Below are 21,745 nucleotides of genomic sequence, written 5' to 3' on the forward strand. Positions count from 1 at the left end.
CGTTATCGCAACTTGGCGAAGAAGGGGGTTAAACTCCGGTTCAACCTATTTAATTATTAAAATTTAAACGAACATTAAGATTGGCGAACCGGCTGGTCGCCAAAGGCGGCTAGTTATTCATAAATATGGAAATTGGCAATCAACATTTTCTCAAATTCACTCTCCGAAGGCGTCTCTCACATTCAGTTAAAATCAATTCAAAACTGATGAAAAAGCTCTGAATATATTAAAATAGTGTATACTGATCTCGGGAGCATACTTTGAACAATATTTGTAGCTTTTTTATTTAGTTACAACTCTAACACAACAGAAAGCAGGTGAAAAATTAAATGCTAAATTCCATTCTCACAAACGCGATATTTATAAATATGAAAGAAATGAAATGGAAGAGGTAAAAAAATTCATTTGTTGTTGATCTAATTTGTTTTGAAATGAGTATAGTATCTTTTATTAATTGCACTGTTCATTCTATTTACCTAAGCAAATGTATTTGCTCACTTTGCAGTTTATTTATTTTTAATAAGTTTAGTTATTTTCATTTGGAATAAAGCAGAAATTGTGATCTATCATAATATATTTAATTGTTTGTATTGTATGTGCTATCTGTTATAGGTCACCTTAGACATACATCATTACTTTTTACTTTCGTCGTGTAGAGATCAACTGATTCATTTTGAATTAAATTTTTTATGCATAACTTGATATTCATAATTCTCTTAACAAAAGAAGAGTTTATATAATCAAGAATGAAGTTCCGTGACATGATCGTAACATTAAAAATTTGAATGTCTGGGTAATCTATTTCAAATTGCACATTGTCTTTTATGGTAACGTCATTTCATTTTCTGATAATCTTCATGTGAATCACGGAAATATTAAATAAAATTCTTCTTCTATAACTTCCAATATGAAAGGAAATCAGAATTAAATATTTGACAAAACAATGAGGATAAATTGGACTCAACAATAAAAACCATTCAACATTTAACAACAAGCCAACGATTCATTTCAACAATAAAAGCCACTTTTGAAATTCTGCCAATAAAATAAAAAAAAAATTAAGAATAATCAAACACAGACACTAAATCGATATCATTAAAAAGACAATTTTGAAAATTTTGAAACTTAATAAAAATCAGTTTTTCTTTCAATAATATTTTCCGGAATCATCGTGGGGAAACCCTAAAATTTCATTTAATTTTTAATCAATTTAAAATTTAACCAACATTTTTTAAAAATCGTTCCATAGTATGCATTTTCTTCTATCAAGGTATATTTGTACTAAATTTTATAACTTTCATATTTCAAAAGCTCTGGCCTGAAGAGCGCCAACATAAATAGACACAAACACAGATACATTCTCCTTTAATATTAGTAGAGATTAAAAATTATGACGCATTATAAAAAGTTCAACCGCATGTTTTAGGAGATATGCGTATTATGATTCATTATGTTCGTTATATGGTAATGACATGTGAATTTTTTATTTCTTATGCAAACGGAAATAAATTTCTATTTTATCTATCTATTTCTGATTCTTTATTCATAAGAACCCTTTATCAACTCATTACGATCATTGGAATCACCTTTTCATCACCAGACAATTATTTTTTTTATTTAGTTTAAATAACCTCACACCCTGTGATTTATGAAATTAAATCTTGAATCTGAGCACTTAGTTACAAAAGAAGCTGAAATTCTGAAAAAAAAAATCACTTAACCCTTTCTAAGGCCGTGGGAAGTATGCTTCCCACCAAATTTATCAATCTTTGTATGAAATTATGTAGGTTGGCATAAGTTCTGACAAATTTTTTTAGAAAGACAGAAACTTAGATGCTTCAGTTCTTTATCTCACACAAAATGATGTGTCTTGGTTTATAATTAACCAAATTAATTTATTAATCAAATTAAATTTATCTAATAAGCTAAACGAATCCCTTTTCTTATTCTAATTTCAAGCCTAAAAATATTTTAACATAATATGACTAGAAAAAAATGGCCTTTTAAAGGGTTAAATGATATATTTAAAAAATAAATACCTACCATTTCGAATCCTTTAGGGGTGGTACGACAGGAAACGGGGACCTTAATTCGATGCCTTCATCTGCCATTCCGTCACTGTCGGGCCTGTGAGAATCGCGTGTCTTCTCTCGCATTCCACATCACCAAGGTTACAAACATTTGTATCCAGGACTAAAATGCAGATTAATTATTTGTTTTTAGGTTTTATTTCTCACGATGTTTTCCCCTTCGTATTTTATAGCGACCACGTGATATTTCAATTGGCAAAATGTTGACAGATTAATTAAGAGGCAAAGAATGTATGGTTCATAAACGAGTATTCACATGATGATTATTTGGCGTTCTCTCTCTCTCTCTTTTTTGATTTTTTACTAAGTTAAGTAAGCAATAATATTTTCAAAAGTTACTGTCCCAAACACCAAAGTTCAATTTCATTTTTATTAATTGAAATTCTAATTAAAGTCTCAAAAAAATTAAAATAACTCCGAGGTGCACATTTTCACCCTCCAAGATATATATGAACCAACTTTAATAGCTGTAGGCCAAACGGTTTAAGCTTATAAAGAATCAACATGCACGCACACGCACACACTCATCTTTATTATTGGTAGATATAGAGATAATGTCGTCAGTTTCCCTGGCAACCACGCTTGTAAACCTTACTATTGAAGAAGATGTTTTGTTTTTATAAATGTTCTAACATAAAAATAAATAAACATAAAAAAATAATGTTTTGATCAATTATATTTGATAAAATGTTAATATTATCCTAATATTTCATCACTCATAAAATTTCCATTTTTTACAAACTTATTTAATTAGTGCTACCAAATATTTAAGGGTGAGCAGAAGAGGATCACTGAGAAATGAATTTTTTCAAGATTGCAATTAGATTTTTAATTCAAACTTAATTGGGATTTTAACTATCTTTCTTAATAACTTCACAGCCTATTTTGTCTCAAAATCCATTTTTAAGCTATTTTTAAATTAATCTCTTGCCCAAGGTCCACACGTTTATATAGGAGTAAGTGGGTTAGCAGCTTTAATAGACCCGAAAGTTTTAGGGGGAGCACTTTCGCTGATTTAATTTTATGTGTTATTAGGTATGTTTGGAATCCTTGTTTCTTGCAAGTAAAAATTACCTTTCTATCCCTCTGTTTATTAAGACAAAATAAAGAAAAAAACATGGATAAATTCCACTAAAAATGAAAAGGCCATGTGGGTTTATTTCAAAATATTTATTAAACTATCCCAGCAAGATCCATAAAAACATGTTCTAAATCTATTCAATATTCCACATTTTTTAAACGAAGCTTCAATTCTTGGAAATACATTTCCCGCCTTTTGATTTCTGCTCGCAAGTATCGTATGTGCTCGACAGCTCTCTTCAAAATTTGAATGCGGGACACCTTCTTCCGTTCTACGTCAGGAATGGAATCTCTCAACTTCAGGTAGCCATCTTTGATGTGATTGCGCCGCTTCCTTTCCAGAATGTTGTGGTAATTCCTTTTACGGCCTGCACTAGCTCCTTCGTATAATTCGTCTCTCTCAGTATCCGATATATCATCCACATTGACTTGAAAAGAAAAAAAATGAAGATCATGATATACATTATTTTATGTGAGATAATTTTGATTTGCAAACTCCATGAGAGATAACGGATTTATTCAGATGTACAACCCCCCCGGGGGGCACCTCGAAATGAGGATGAGATGCTTCCGGTATGGTGGTTGGATCTCGCCTCCCTGGAGGATACACAAAAAAGTGGGGGATCTGGCTCCTCCCATCGATGATTGGGACATATTTCCTTCGGGAAGGATTGTGCCATGGCCGGTGATGGCCCTTAGGACTTGTGGTGAATAGCATATAAGCCAGTAACAGCGCTTTTACCCGAACAGCTGTTTTGGTAAAATCGGATCGTTACTGGACTGCTAACCAAAAGGTCCCAGGTTCTATCCTCCCGCGTCTCTCACCTTTAAATTGGTGACCTCGGACGCTGAACCTTCAACCTTCGTACAGCTGTTGTGGCGCCATCTACCCGCAACTAAAGTCGCCAGACTCACTTGGCGCAGCAAAGTCGTCAGACTCACGTGACGCAGCAACCCCAAAGCCGCCAGACACACTTGGCGCATTAGCACCCACAAACACTCGCCATAACGCTTGGCGCTATTCAAACTGGGTACAGACCCATTAAGACAACAGCTACTAATAATAATAACTCAATATATCACCACTCAACGCCATATCGTTCGTCTCCCCTTCGACTCACTGGAGGGAGAGTACTGTGGTGAATAGCATATAAGCCAGTAACAGCGCTTCTAACCGAACAGCTGTTTTAGTAAAATCGGATCGTTACTGGACTGCTAACCAAAAGGTCCCAGGTTCTATCCTCCCGCGTCTCTTATCGCTAAAGACTCAACCACAGTTCCCGCCAACGTTGCTGTGATATGACTTATTCAGATTTACAGTTTCGTTTTATTTATCTAGTTCATTCCGCTCTTGAGTTTTCGTCTTCATAAGTAAACATGTAAAATCCGAATTAATTAGGACTGACCTTTATCTGCATTCTAGAAATTTAGGATTATGGGAAATTTGATACAATATTCTTGATATAGTAAATGCAAATAATTAACTTTGGGTGATGTGTGAAAGAATATAAAGATGCCAAAGCGATTTTCAAGATACAATAGAGAATAGTAAAATATGTTGTGACCTTGAACTGAACTGTGCTTACTATGACAAAACGTGCTAAAAACAGCCTTTTATATATTGTTTAGTTCATTCGAGTTCGAATCGGTTTTCACTTCAATGATCTTGTATGCGATCCCCTATTGAAATCTGTCATTGTTACCATGTGTCGAAAGGTTAATCATCTTAAAATGTATTTTGAATGAATTTATGAATTTTTGTGGAAGTATGAAGAGGCATCAATAAGTAACGAGCATAATTTTGAGCATAATTATAAAAAATGATATAAATGAAACGGAAATGAAAGTATTGCTAACTAACCATTTCTCTATATAAGTTGCCACTCTTATTGAGGCATTTGTCCAAGCCTGGATTTGTTTGAAAATCCAAGTCTGAGAGAAGAGCAGCCGCTGCGTAGCCCGTTTGTGACAGATAAACAATACTGTAAAACTGTTACAGCTATCTGCTTTCTTTACTAAAACTATGAACTCTATCGATCATGGTTATTTTTATTTATGAAGACTTCTTTTGAACCTTAAAAAATAAAAAATGCTTTAAGATATAGAGATAATTCTTTCAATCGTATCGGAAAAACTGATGTTCAATTCCATTCACGAAAAAAAGTTTGCGAACAAGAAGGAAGCGGCAATAAAAACTGTAGATATCAGTTTGTTTGTTTTTTAATTTAGTGGTAGAGATAATTCATGTCGTAAGGTTGTTTTTTTTTTCTAAAATAATAACAAAAAAATTGTCTATGGATTTCTGAAACTTTTACTAGCTGGGCATAGAAAAAGGTCTAATTTGATTATCAAAAATCTCAATTGTGAAATTGCCTCGGTAATTAGGCAACATAATCAGTAATGTTTATGTCTCAAAGTCTACATTCGGTCATCATCAGGCGTTGGCAAAAAAATGGAAAGTAAAACATCAATTATTTCATTCCAAAGGCATCTCTGGGTTTACCATAATATGAATGTTTTCATTCATATTGAATGGACATCTGCGTTTGAGGCTCGTATCTAATAAATAGATAAAAAGAGTTATTCTGAATTTCATGGAGCAGAGAATATAACATGAAAATAAATACTTTGGTGAAATCTAATTTCGGTTACCCTTCACCTCGCCAAAGTCAAAAGTCAGGGTGGTTAATTATAACTATTTTTATAGCATTATTTATATTGCCAGCCATCTTGTAGATAGAGACCCGCACAGATTTGGGAGAGGTTTTGTCAGGGATCCAGTTTACGGTAGAAAATTTAGTTTTCCATCATCAATCCCAAATATTTATTTTAGATAACAAACTAGAACTCATGTCGTATCATAAATGGCGACGTAGAGCCAACTTCAAATCATGTAGCAATAACTTTTATTCCTTTTAATCTAAATATCAATTTAGATTAAATAAATGTTAATTAATGTGGCTAATAATCTGTATTTCAACTCAAAACAAATTTCGATCGCCAAACACAAAATGAAATTGTTAAAGTTGATTTATCAGAGTCATTTAATATTTTAAAAATTTTATAAGTTACCAAAAAACATTTTTTTCAGTGTTTTAAAAAAAAAAATATTGACTTAAGATTCACCAAAATATTTTTATATATTATACGGTCATTATTATAATATATTATCATACAGTCACCAAATTTAATTATTTTGGGGAGATTCTCTGAAATGGAACTATGATAATTTTTGCTTCAACCATAAAAAACTTTATTATCAATTGTAGTAATCATCCTAATTGGTAGACATTTAGCGAGTTTTTGAACGATTGGCATGATTTTGACGCCCTGGGCGAGAAACTATTCATTAATCTTAAGTCTTACTCAAATATTATTAAACTAAAAAAACGATAATAAGTCAATATATTTTTTAAATTCTAATTTTGAAATCCTAAAATTATAAATTAATTAATGTAAATTCATTTTAAATTCTTACCAATATCGTCATAATCCATTATGGTTCATCAAATAATTGCTATTTTCCTAATCTGTTCTTTCAAAATCCCAATTAAAAATCATAATCAAAATACAGTTGCCATCCAGAGATTTAGAAATCATAAATGTATTTTTACCATTTCATCCTGAACATATTTCTACATTCGTCATTTTATGCACATACGGTTGCTGTGATCGAAATCATGTTATAAAATTAGTTTAACTAAACAAGAGACGAATCATGTTCGTATGATACATATCAAATGCGTCTCCCAAAAATTAAAATGTGACTTTATAATAAATGTAAGAGAATGTGTATTTAGATATTAGCATATGTGTTTACATTTGATATCACATGACTGTGAAATCATCTGGACTTATTTCATTCCATTGGTTAGCATAGTCTCTCCACTTTCTGTTCATGGACATAGATAAAAAAACATTTAATTTCGAATATATTTCACTTATTCAATTGTCAAAAATAAATATGTACATGAAAACGATAGAAAATTTCTTAATTGTTTTCAAAATTTTTAATACGGACTGCTTCATTTTCTCAAATATAAAGTATATAAAGAAAAACTACAGTAGACTCCCGATTATCCGAGGTGCGGATTATCCACGCCTACCGCACAAAGTTTTTTTTTTTTTTTTTTGACTGATTTTTTCAAAAAGGTACAATTTTACAGTTATGCTTTTGTAATTACATAATACATTACAGTATTAAAACAGTGCATATGTATTAATTTTTCTGTGTATCCTTGACGCCTCTCGTAAATACTAAGCACTTTTCTGTTTTCATTAACAAAATGCATTTTAGGTTAGTTTTGAGTGGTATACTAAAATATTAAGCGTCAGTTAGACATTTCCTGCTGTTTATTTTACGTTTTATTGTACATAAAACGATTTTTCAAAGTGGGAATGACTGTTTTCTTTTTTGCTATACCCGTTTTTAGCTTTTTTCGGATTATCCGCGATTTTTGTTATCCGCGGCGGCCGCGCCACCCAATTCCGCGGATAATCGGGAGTGTACTGTATAATAATCGTAAAAAATTCGAATTCGAGATTTTTGTGAATTTTGGATTCACAAACCATCTTGAGTCAGAGAAACATATTTTTTATATTATGGCTGTCTATGAACAAAATAATTCGAAAACACGTTGAGCTAGATAGATCAAATTTGGTGTACAGATTTTACTTCATATTTGTAGATTTCTGTCAAATTTTGAATGAAATCTATTAAGAAAGTCTGTCTGTCCGGCAATCTCAATAGGAGTTAACACGATAACAGCAAAACAATTAGATCTAGGTGTATAAAATTTGGTACACAGATTTAACACCTAAAGTATAGATCTCTGTGCACTAAAATTATCAAGAGATTGACCAACTATTAATCTTTACTTTCAAAAACCTGTAAACACGATAAGTCATGAGATAAATATCATCACCTAATATATTTAAATAAATATATTAGGTGATTTCTTGATAAAAATTGCAGTTCTGTGTCAAATTTTTTTTTTCGAAGTTGAGTTGCCAAGTACCGAACTCGCAATGTTAGTGTTAGAAGCCGCGTAATATAACCACTAGACAAAAGTGATCACTCGTGTTTGTAGGTTGTTAACTGGCTTATGATGCTGCCACCACAGTTTTGATTGGTCGAAAAAATGGCTTCCAAAATACAAATTTGGCTTTTTGGTACTTGTATACTAATCACATCCTAGCAATTAATTGCCAGAAAGTCGCCAAAGATCGCGCTTTGATAGGCTCTTCAGTGATTATTGTCCGCCAATGAATATAATTAACAATATACAAGTAGATCATTCACACTGGCCTTCTAAAAATTAGTTTTAAAATGAAAATGAATATTCAATGAACCAAATGCATTTTTGTCAAAGAAACAAGAAGAGTAACTCATAAGTAGCCAATGAGAAAAAGCAATTTTCCACGCTTTATGCCCAGTTTATTTGAATTGTAGTTCAGATTGTTTATAAATTTAAAAGGAGAAAGAGGAAACGTTAGATTTCGAAGGCCAATCAATTGTGTGCACTGCGGATGTCCATGAGCTACCTGAAAAACTAGTCCTGACCTGCTATTCTTATGCTGTTGTGTGAAATGGAAGAAGGACTGAGGGGGCAGGAACTGACACTTCAACTCGAAGAAAAAGAACTCTGAGATACAGAATGAACTGAAAAACGAAATTGTTTAGATCGGTTCTTGTAGCGTTGTTAACAAAATGTTGTTGTTAATGCAGCTTTGTAAATAGTTTTGTAAATAACTTTTTTTTTTCATCTTAAAAGAAGTCAATAAATGTTAGATAGTCCTTCAAAAGCTAAGAAGTTTATTTTCACAATTAAAGAATCTGATAGTCATAGTAAATGTGACATATACTAATTTATTTATTTCTTTTTTCCATTTCTGTTGATCGTCAGATTCTCAAAATGATAAAGTAGAGCATGAACTATCGGAAAAGTAAATTAGATATAAAACAAAAATATAATATCAAAAAATAATTTGAAAGGGTGCTGTAGTATTAATAGATGAGCTGTCACTATTCTTATGTGGATATGGTGTTAAATTTGGAGAAAGAAATCGAATTTTTCAAAGAAGTCAGCTCATGCCAGTGTAAAATGCGTCACGCTGCCTAAATTTGGAATCTATTTCTCTTCTTGCAGGTGACATCATAGAATAGCATAAAATAGTGTGCATTTGGATAAAAATAACTATTGTATGATTATCGTGTGATTGCTTCAAAGATCAAGACTTAATATCAAAATACAACTTCCATAATCCTCCAATGATACGTTATTCTAATAATTAAATTGATGATAATCAAAATTGATGCTAAATCTGTTATGGACCATAGCAAAAGTAATTCGACCAAATATTTCTTAAAACAGCCTTAAATTTACAATCATCTAATTTTGCTACTTATGACCAGGTCCCTCATGTAATTTTGAATATTCATTTAATAATTTTTCTTAGGTTAAAAGAAGGCGCGTCATTTCTTAATTGAGCTGCAATTCTAAGTAATTTTGTCTAAAATTTCTAAATCATTTCTAATAACCGAAACCGTGCTGCGTCGTGACCATTTACTTGAACTAAGTATTACCTATTCATCTACTTATTACTGAAATACGCAAACGCTTTATTTTTGATACAGTGCGCAGTTCCTTTTCCTTCGGTTATTAACATGTGAGAACATGTTGTTGTTTTGGTTAGGGGGTTTTGAAGCTCGAAATCGCGTAGGCAATGAATAAAGCATAAATGGCAAGCAGATGCATTTTTAAAAGGTTGAACTGCTTTTACCAGTATTGCTTTATTATTACGTATGCTTCTTTGACAGCAGATGCGTTTTTAAAAGGTTGACGTAGAACTATGACATCATAGCTGTTATTTCATCTCAAAATCGGTCAAGCTCCAAAACTTTGTTTGCCAACTGCCAGCTAGAAAAATTGAAAATGAAAGTTTAAAAATATTATATATATATATATATATATATATATATATATATATATATAGAGAGAGAGAGAGAGAGAGAGAGAGAAAGAGAGTGAGAGAGAGAGAAGTCTCGTGGTTGTTTCAAACCGGTTTAAACTGCTTAATGACTGAAATTAATTGAGACAAATAATGACTTAAAAGTAATAATGTTCTCACATGATAATTTGAAATTTGCGATCGTAGATTTAATTTCAATTTTTCTCCAGTTTTTAACTATATTATCAATATTTCTTTCTTTTTATTTAATACTTTTTTATTAACAAAAATTAAATTCTTTTTACTTCACTCTCTTCTTATCTGAAACTAAAAGCTATATTTAAAATCATCCAATTCTGAAGAAGTGATGCTAGGTTCTCATTGAATCAACGGTACATCGTAACTTTGACTCAGTCGTTCAAAACTATACGTAAAATATTTTATTGATTCACAGATTTTTATTAATTATTATTAATTCATTAATGATTCTCAGATACGGAAACTCTCCCCCGCTTTTCGGCATGCACCAAGAATCATTTATTTTACCAAATAAGGGTGAAATATAAGAAAATGCGTCTTAAAAATAGAACGGAAATAAAGGTCAAAGTCGAAGAAAAGTCTCGAAACCGCGCACATTTATTGTATATCAAACTTTTGCGAAATCAAATCGTCCAAAAATACTAGACTCGGGATCTTAAAATGTTACAAATCTGTAATTTTGCTACCCGGCATAAATAGTGTCATCCTAGAAAGACCGTTGTAAGATCTGTGTTGAGTGGGTGCCGCGTCAATAACCTCGGAGCTTGGCGACAAATTTGGCGAACATTTGGCGGCTTGGCGATGAATTTGACGAGGTTGGCGACTAAATGGATTACACTGGAAAGTTCGAGAAGCTTCACGATCCATCCAGTAGGAACTAAGATACACCTAGATACGCCCTGATTGGTCTGAAGATTCTAGCCCCGCCTCCCGGAGCTATAAAAGACGGCGGGCACTCTGAAGTTGTGTGGTTCAAGCAGTAAGAACTTACTAAGCCCAACGGCAGCGTACCCCCCCCCTCACCCTAATATCAGACAATCACAATGAATCCTGACACTCGTCATCTCCAAATTTCGTCGAAGACGGCCACGGCAAAGTATAGACAGCAAAGCACTGTGAAGTCTCTCCTTACCGGGGATAAGCCCCTGCCGGGGCTAGGCGCCTCGTCAACCCAACCATCAAGAAGTTGTGTGGATAGTAAGAAGTGTGTGTATCGGCGGAAGTTGTGTGTGTGAGAGTGGTCGGAGTCGCCGACAGGTAAAGAAACTGGAGGATTAGACAGCAAGCAAGCTGCTAAACTTACAATTAAATGCGCTGAGTAATTACAATTGAGTGGAGGTATTTGTTGTAGAAGAAAAAATTTTGTAACAATATCAAACTTTTGCGAAATCAAATCGTCCAAAAGTACTAGACTCGGGATCTTAAAACGAATAGTATTCGGATAATACCAACTTATAGTATTTATTTTCTAAACGCCAGAAAATTACATACTAAATGCGTTATTTGCATAAAATATTTTTTACGGAGGCAATCAAGATGAAAGATAAAAAGGAGTCAAGCTGGAAATTGAATGCAAAGTGGACCCTGTTTTACTTTCTCTGTACGTAGTATAGAGAAAGTATAGCAATCATCAAAGAATTCAAACTCAAGCTTTTGACGAATCTCCATGTTTTAGTCCTCCCTGCGTTCGAAAAACACATTTTTGGAAAATATTTGCCAGTCTGTCTGTGACGAATATAACTCAGAAACCTCTTAAGTTAGAAGCATTAAATTCTGGCATACCGTCTTTACATCGAATTTGCAGATTTCTGCCAAATTTTGAGTAAAATCTGTTTAGAGAAAATCCGTCTGCCCGGCTGTTCGAATATAATTTTAAACGAACTAGAACTAGATAAATAAAAAGAACTAGATAGATAAAATTCGGTCAGATTTAACATCAATAGTATAGACATATGTCAAATTTTGAGCTAAAACGAGTTGACTGTCTGTCGGTCTATACTTTCAGAAACATGTAAAAGCGATAATTCAAAAACACAGTAACCTAAATTTATCAAATTTGGTATGAAATTTCTTGACGACAAATGTAACTGTCAAATTTTTGTTTCAGTCAATTGAAAAAACCGTATCTAAAACTCAAATCCTACTATCCCAAGGATAACTTGATAGATTCAGTGAAAACGTTAAATTCACGCCAAATGTTCATATTTTGTAACTGTTGTACGCCAATGCCATGTAAAATGTCTCTGGCCTAATAAGTTTATTAGAGAGTAATGTTAGAAAGTTTTGGGAAGACCAGTCCAGTTTGTTTAAAGAGGCAACCAAGATGAAAGATTAAATAAAGTTTTCATTCAAGCTGGAAAATGAATGTAAAGTGGACAGTTTTTTATCCTATATAATAACATTTTAAAAAACGTTTGAGAGTGTAAAGGTTCACAAAAGACAATTTTTTATCCTATATAATAACTTTTAAAAAAAAACGTTTGAGAGTATAAAGGTTCACAAAAGACAATTTTTTTGACCTTAATAAGTTTTAAATGTTATAAATAATTAATAATAACAAAAATAATTCAATTAACAATTAGTTAACTGAATTTTTAACTGTTAACTAAGCGAACGAGTCTTGTCATGATTAATCAATACGCAATGTTTATAATTGCACAAGAGAAAAATAAAAAAATTCTTTGTACAATATTTGTCAAGCTTCTTCTCAACAAAACATTTCTTTTTAACAGTCGAGAAAGATGGAGATAAAACTGCCAAATGGCAATCATAAATCTCAAATCACTACTGAACTGAACTGAAGAGAAAAAATTCATATATGTACTAATTTCGACTCATAAATTATTGAAATCTTTTTTACTTAAATAAAATGTTTAGCAAAATCCCGTTTCACTAGGTTGAAGCTGCCTACGCATTTTTAAGAATTTTGCTATTTGCGAGAATGAATAGTTAACAAAAATGCTGATTTTGGATTATGTTCGAGCATCAAAAAATAAGTCTCGTCAGTTTTCAGATCCAGAACCAAATATTAAAGGCATACAAATCCAGAAATCGAGTCAATCAAGTTTTAAAAGTTTAAGAGAATCTCTGAAATTGCAATGTTCAGAAATAGGCTTAATTCGAGCAAAGAAAGATTGTTCTACGCCTCCACATGTCATCGTTGGGTGTGAAGATGATGTTGCCCGGTATGTAACAATATTAAAGATAATGATAAGGAAATACTCTCCTCAAATATTACATCAGCTTTATGATTCTGAGAGAAAAACATTCCCGGTTTTCGAACAGTTGTTACAATACAGTTTTCATGAAGATGTTATGATAAAAAATGCAGCGCGACTTGGCCTTTTAATCATTTTAAAAGAATGCCAACATGAAGTACGGAATTATATTGTACAGCAAGGAATTTCTAAATATGTAGCAAATATAACATCTTTTTTGAGAAATATTATTTTTAATTTAAAAGATTCTATGAGGAAGAAATTAGAAAATTCTATAAGATGCGACATACAACGATTTGAGGAAGAAATTGAATTCATAGATGATATATTTGGTTTAGATCATGAAATTGTTGTTGATAAATTCCAAATCACTTTTATTAAACAATTTGTCGTTCCAATTTTAATATCAATAGCAGAACAGAATACCGATACTAAGGAAAATGAAATTTCTCTCGAAATTAGCTTATTTATTGCGGGAAAAATACTGCAGATAGTTACTGATGGAAAATTTAAGCATAAAATAATGGAACTTTTGATACCAATTGAATTACAAAAAACAAGTATTCATTATTTCATGGCCATCTTTAATATTATTTCTATTAAGGAAATAATACAATTAAGAAATAAAATAGTCCATAACTTTAAAAATATTATTTCCAGCACAAAATTTAATCTTCCACAAATATATGCAATACAAATTCTTAGGAGCTCAATGGAATTATTTTTAAATCATAACAACCATTATGGGATTTTTGTCATATATAAAACCTACATTGAACTTTTCATGAAATATTTTTTACCAGAAATGAATATTTCAGAGTTAGAGATTAAAAAATTGGATTTAATATATTCTGTACTAGAACTATTAGCAAAAACGAGTCAGAATCATAATGAAAAATTCTGGTTTGAACTAAAAAGTCATTTTGCTAAAATATTGCAAATATATTATTTAGAACTGTGCAAGCAGTTGAAATTTGATAACATATCGGAATATGCTACCATTATTGACGAGGAATATGATGATTTTTTGAAAAGCAAGCCAAATTTATCAAATGTATTCGAAGACATTTTGTATCCAGTTATTCACAGAAACGATGATGAATGCCAGAAAAATGTTGAATACAAAGAGATTAATATAACTTTGCGAAAACTGTTTTATCTTAGATGTTTATGTCTTCACTTGCATCAAAAAAGGGAAAAAATCCTGCCATTACTTTTGAATAAAATACGAATTGGTGAAAAACTGTCCACAAAAAATTGTATTCCATGTGAAATATTAATTCATAAATCCTACTCTTTTAAATGTTTTTTAAAGTTAACTTCAAATCAAATCGTAATTCTTAGAGACATTGGGAACAAAAAAGAAGGAAAAGTGATATTCTGTTCTTATTATAAAGATATATTTTGGAAAAAGTACAATGAAACCTTATTACTGAAAGAAAAAAGAATGATGGATAAGAAAATTGCACCAATCATACAGTTAAACATAAAACTTTTATCCAAAATTAACATCATATCCAAAATACTTACAACAGCAAAGCAAAAACAGAATGAAATACTGAAAAGAAAAATTGATGATTTACTTGAAATCGTTAGTTACCAGAATAAGTGTAATATGAGCGAAAATTAACTTTTAAAATATGTAAAATTGCTAAACAAAAAAAAAGTGCTAATTTTATTCATTAAAAGTTTCGCAACTGTTTTGTTCAATAATGTTTGTTTATTATATTAAATTCTGGTTGGCATTTAGTTTAAAGTGCCCCTTTACCTCGCGAAGGATGCCAAATCGCCAATCAAGATGATTGACAGAACAAACAATATTACAAAACAATAATTGCCAAAAATCTATATTTTTTATTTTGGTGACTTGGCATTATTGATATCCTAAGTGAGGCGAAGAGGCATCCTAAACTAGATGCCAACCTAAATTTTTATGTTAGACATCTGATACGGATTAGACTTAAGGGTATTTGTGTGTTAACCGCATTCCATTGGCAAATTTAAAGTTTAACCACATGTCATTGACGAACTTTAGACTTCACCATATGCCCTTGGCGATCATAATCAACAAACTAACATGACATCTTTGGCAATTAATCGCTGGTTTCAATAAAAATGATAACCTTAGCTGTTAGTCGCAAGGATGGCATTTGTAGTTAGTACACAAGTATCGACTTGGTATACGTACAGATATCAAACTAGAATTTTTCTATGTCAAAAACTCATCAAATGTAGTTACCATCCACCAATATATTAAATGTGGTCTTTGTTGCAACCTTAAAATCCTTGGTAAGTTATTATTGCTTGGTGTGATTTGGCGACACTAAAAATTAATACTCTGATACGCTTAGTTAGATGTTTATAAATTTTTTAATACGTTAACACGAAATATTTTAATTTTTTTGCTATGCAAATTTGTTTTTGATTTACTGCCTTTAAATCCCATATTTTATTTTTATTTTTTTATATACGAAGGGAAAATACAGTAATCACACACACACATAGAAAAAAGTCAACTTCCATATGTTAATGACTTTAAAGTTAATCTTCAAGTATTCGATTACTGATTCCAAAAAAGAAGCCAATTTTAGAATTATGTCTATCTCCAAACCTGATAATTAAAGGATAATATAAGCCAGATGAATGGAATGTTATGTGGTGATGCGTAGTTTTAATATCAAAAGAGTAGATTTCTATTACATTTTGTACAAAATCTTTCTTAGGGATATTGTCCAGGGTTGCCATCAAATGTAGAAAAAAAAATCCCTTTTTTTTCCCTGAGCGTATATTTAAGATAGGAGGAAATACGCGAATAACACTCTTGCTAATTATAATGCAATATGATTTTAAGGAGTGGAAAAAGCAAGGAAAGGAAGCAACAATTTAAGATTATTCGAAATAATAGCACATTAAAAAAAGGTTATATTTATATATCGAAAAAAAAAACAATTTCTCTTTATTTATTATCTAGAATTTAGCAAGACAAAATTTATATATTAAGAGAGGGGGATATATTTATTACCTTTCATGCTCTTTAATTGTAAATCACACAAAATTAAAGACTCGGATAAAATAAAACACAAATTATTTTTGTTATAATACAAATCATTTAAAGATTACTTAAGAAAAAACATTACAAAGCAAGATTACTTTATTTATTTATTTATTCATTTTTGACAATTCATATATTTGGGCATCAATTTCTGCAGATTTTGCAACTATCAGTTTCATGGAGCTAATGGACCTAATCCATAATAAATAAGATACAACATTTTTCTAGGGCCTAACGTATATTTTTTAGCTATTTCACTTTCAATGAACATATGCAAAAATATGTCCGATATATCATTGAATGCATTAAAATACGAATATGATGCAATAAGTTTTAATGCCCATTAAAATTCGGCTTTAAATTATTGTTCTTGCATTAAAAAGTTCGAAATCGGTCAGACGTTCAATTTGACGTTTTTAGATTTGGCATGTCATCCTTTCCTGTATTCCTTTTATCCAACATCAATAATGACTTTTTTGAACTGGCAGGCAGTCTTGTCTGTTTTCCTCTTTTGGCATGCCAATAAGTGCATGCTTTCCCATATTATTTAGGTTTATTATCTTCTTAGAAAGCGAACCGCACGTACTAATAAGCAAGCAAATTTCTAGAACCCATTCAGCCAAATCGGAATTGATTTTTAAATAAGTCCAAATCGTGTTAAATACGGATTATTTGAAAATAGTCTTTAATCTACATTGAATAAATTAACAGTTTCTCAAATAATAAACAAACCATTCAATAAACTCAAGTAAGGTAGACTACATACCACCGCGCTGCTTCCGCAGATTGAATGTTCCCTCCAGAGAAACGTTTTGCAGTCTTTCACGCAGTTATAAAAGTCTCGCGCATGCTCATTAACTGCAATTCGGGTATCTCATGGAAAAAGAACAACTGTCGAGCAAATCGGAATTGATCTATACAAAAGAGGGGGTATAAAAGGGGTGAGTTTCCGTGTTACACAATCGCGAATGGTATTGTTTCTCTTTTGGAAGTTATGACTAAGATGTTTTATTCTTGTTATCTTTAGAGATAAGAACTTTTCTGATGGGGTGGGGGTGGAAATAACAATAAATAAATAAGATTAAAATTCCCTGTATTTTCTCGGTTATTATCAAAATTTTCAAATTTCCCTGCATTTTTAGACGATTTTTAAATTTCCTGCTTTACCGGTTGACTGTCTGCCCATGTGAAATTATTATTGCAAATGAAAAATTTAATGATCTGAGTGAATGATATATGTCTCTATTACTCGAAATATATCCATAAAATTTATCGAAGGATGTATTATCCATTCGCTCATATGTGTGCGTAGTAACTCAACAACAAAACAAACTAGAAGGTGTAGTATATTGTTTTAAAGCAAAATGGCAGAACTTTTTATGATTTTAGATTGGATCCTTAAATAAAAGTGTCTGTTTTTTTAATGTACATTTTTGTAAAATAATAGAAGTATGTAATATACGCGTAATGTCCAACATAAATGTGTGAGGTAAATGTATGTTAACCCGAAAACTTAAAAATACTGTTACATAAATTTGACATGATTTTGAAGCTAAATTAGCAGATTGATAACATGTTGCAGATAGGCGGAAAGTAAAAAGAGTTGTAAAATGTAAATTCTTCTTAATGCTTTCTAAGTTAAACATAAATACATCATATAAATCCAGAAACATTCATAAAACGTTCATTTTATTTTTAACGCCCCTCTACCCGTGTTAACTTGGCGATTCTTAAATTACTCCAAGCACCATGAATGAATGAGCGCGTTTATGTGTGGCGTTCTATAGGTCAGGCCGTTTGATCTACAGCTACCAACTTTGGCACATATGCCTCCTGAAAAAATTGAATGTGCACCCCGGGGCAATTTCTTTGAAACTGTAATTAGAATTGATTATAAATTAAGCAGAATTTTGGTGTTTATTTGCAATAGCTTCCGAGAATATTGCCCAAAATAAAGTTTACACCATTTTAACCCCCCCTCCCGTGGGCACTTCGAAATGAGGATGAGATGCTTCCGGCATGGTGGTTGGATCTCGCCACCCTGGAGAGTACACAAATAGGTGGTGGATCTGACTCCTCCCATCGATGACGGGACATAATTCCTTCGGGGAGGGTTGTATCGTGGCCGGTGATGGCCCTTAGGACTCAATCACAGTTAAAATGACACTTTTTAAAATTTTGAAATGGTGTAAAATTTATTTTTGTGCTATAATATTCACGGAAGTAATCGGAAAACTTCCACAAGTCAGCTTAATTTTTAATTAATTAAAATTCTAATTAAAAATTCAAAAAATCTCTCTGAGGTATACATCTTTGCTCTCCAAATTATGTATAAGCCAAATATGATAGTTGTAAGTCAAGCAATCTGACTTGTAGAGCACCAAAACACACACACATATAAATTTATCTTTATTATTACTAAGATATTAAGATAAATTTGAATAATTTTCATTAATAGATTTTTTTTTTGTGGGAGAAAAATTCAAATCTTTTTCATTATTTAATTGCAATTTCTTAACACTGTTGAAAATTAATGAAAGGAGGATCTATTTCACATCTTCATAGTTTACATGAAGATTAAGAAAATGAAATTATAATACTGAGCAAGTTAAAAAATAATTTATCCAGACAATTATGTTTTTAACAAGATGTAAAACTATTAAAATAACATGTATGCATGTCTGTCACAAATGCATGCTGAATAATATTGTCTTGAGGAAATCATGAGTATTAGACTACATAAAAGATCTAACTCAAGGTAAATACGATGAAATATACTGTTGGACCAACTGGTCTCCAAGTGTGGCTAGTAAAAAATATTTAATATAATAAAGTAATATGTGCATTAACATGCCAATGACAAACTTTAGATTTAACTGAACGGCAGTAGCAAATATATCTATAGACTAACATAACAATTTGCCAATTTTTTGGTGAAAAATTGATGTATGCGATTCACCTGATATCTTTGACGATTAATCACTGATATATGGTTAATGCCCAAATACCTTCATTTTTTTATGAAGTTTTATCCCCTACTCAACGGTAGATTAGAAGAAGAAAAAAAGAAAACATACAACAATAAATGTTAAAAAGACACCAAGATGGACAAATGGATTTGAGTTTAATTTTTATAATACACTATGCAGTGTTTTACAGTAAACAAAATAAATGTTATATTTAACTTTCATCATAATATACATTCATTGGAAAGACTTAACATCAAAATCACTAGGAAAATGTTCGAATTTAGTATTACTGTATAGAAATGTATATACAAACCAGATGACAATTTAACAAGCGAATAGCTCACAATTTAAAGTTTTGACATAAGAAATCAGGTTAAGCATTTTTATAAAATAATATTTTCTGTCATCAAAAAAGGAAAATTAATTAACATAAAAACACTAATACTATTTATACTTTAATACTATTTCATGGCTATGAAATACTGCCTAGTTGTCAGGAAGTTTACGAACACATGCAAGCAGATCTTTTGTAGTAGACTTAATCGTAACAATAAAAAAAAAAATTAAAAAAAAAAAAAAAAAAAAAAAAAACCTAAATCAGAGCTGCTTTATCCATTTAAGAATCACAGAAAAATATGAAAATTTGCACTTCTTTTTAGATTCTTTAATATTTGGAAATATAAATAATTAAAAATGTCATCTTCTTCATAAAATGTTCCTTCAATTTTATTGAATAAATATAATAAAATCAAATTTATTGATTTATTATTAATTAATAAATAAAATTTGCTAATTTCTTTTTGATTTTGAGAGTTGAAAAAAAATTATTTCATAACAAGATAAAATATCAGAATTTTTCCCATCTTTGCAAAAAATAAATAAATGGAACAAAATAAATGAAGAAATTCTATTCAGCAATTGATATAAAAATTGATAGAAGTTTAAATGATTTTCAGTATAGAATAATTTTTGTTATAATTTATGTTGGAAACCTACTACAGCTCTTAATATGGGGGTAAATATTATTAAGTGACAAATTCATAATTTAATATGATCACTTAACTAAAAATTTAAAAATTATTTTTTTAATATGATTATGAACCAAATCATAAAGCAATACATTCAAATATAAAGGATCTACAGAGATTTTTACATTGCTTAGAATTAATTTCAAAAGATATGTTTGAAACAAAAATCATAAGAGACAATGTATTAAAATGGGTTAAATGTTTTAAGTTACACTTTCTAAAATATAATAATTTATATATTTTGAAAACAAATTTTTTCTTTGTAAAAACATGCTTTATAAAATATTACAAAAAAAAACTTAATTTTATACAGTTCAATTCATTGGATATAATCAATAATCACAATTTATTATTATTATATATTATAAAATTTTCACAACAAGAAATTATAATCCATGGTTAAATAAGGATACCTTTGAAAGTATGAAATTTTTCACAATGGCCCTTTGCAGAATATATGCAAAAAATAAAGTAACTAATAATTCCTAAGCAGTATTATTAATAAATATTTAAATAAAAATAACCATTAAATTAATATAGAAAACTAAGTTACCTGTTAATAATTCACAAAATTAAAACACTAATTAAATATTAGTTTTCTCAACATTAAAAAAAATCCTATAATATAATAAAACTGATCTATATTGGTAGAGAAATTCAAATAATTTAAAAACCAACAAAACAGATCTAAAATAATTCACATACACATATAAATAAAATACAATAGTATATAATAATTTCAAAACTTTTACTCTTTGCTTTAACAAGAAAAGTTTCACTCAGAATTAAATGAGAAATACCAAATTTAATGCAAAGAATAATTTCAAAATTTGAATCGGTACAAATAGTTCTAATGATAAATTTGGAAGAGGAAAAAAAAAATCAGAATGCAAATCAGAGTTTTTAGCTCTAATCAAGTAAAATATAATGTTCAAAAGAAATTATTAAATAAAAAAACATAGCATGAAATGGGAAAACATTTTACAGCAATTGCAAAGCACAATAAATAGTAAATTTTATATATACATGAACTTGGTTTTTTGCAATTTCTTTCAAAATAGGACTTTAGATTCAAATAGGTCATGAAGATTGAGTTTAAATTAGCATTTAAATGTACACATGCTAAAACTTTTAATTTAATTTGCTATTAAACAAGTTATCATGCGCTATTATCTGCATTCAATAACTCTTGAAATACAAACAAGGTACTAATCATCCCATTTTGAAAATCCACTTTTTATGAAATCTTCATTGAATAAAAAAAGCATAAAGATTGTGTCAAAAGAAGAGTAGAAATAAAAATAGAATTTTGGAAAAG

The 21,745-nt window shown here is 30.5% G+C and overlaps 1 protein-coding gene across 1 annotated transcript in view; it reads right to left on the reverse strand.

Annotated features, from left to right (window-relative positions):
• The window catches only part of LOC129975441 (uncharacterized), a 51,510-nt gene extending 49,354 nt beyond the window's left edge, over positions 1-2,156 (reverse strand). The window contains exon 1 of the mRNA XM_056088503.1: positions 2,044-2,156. Coding sequence (XP_055944478.1) covers positions 2,044-2,156 — 113 coding nt within the window. The remainder of the gene's footprint in view (positions 1-2,043) is intronic.
• Between the last annotated feature and the right edge of the window lie 19,589 nt (positions 2,157-21,745).

The sequence above is a fragment of the Argiope bruennichi genome, chromosome 7, assembly GCF_947563725.1.
Source record: "Argiope bruennichi chromosome 7, qqArgBrue1.1, whole genome shotgun sequence".
NCBI classification, from domain to species: Eukaryota; Metazoa; Arthropoda; class Arachnida; order Araneae; family Araneidae; genus Argiope; species Argiope bruennichi.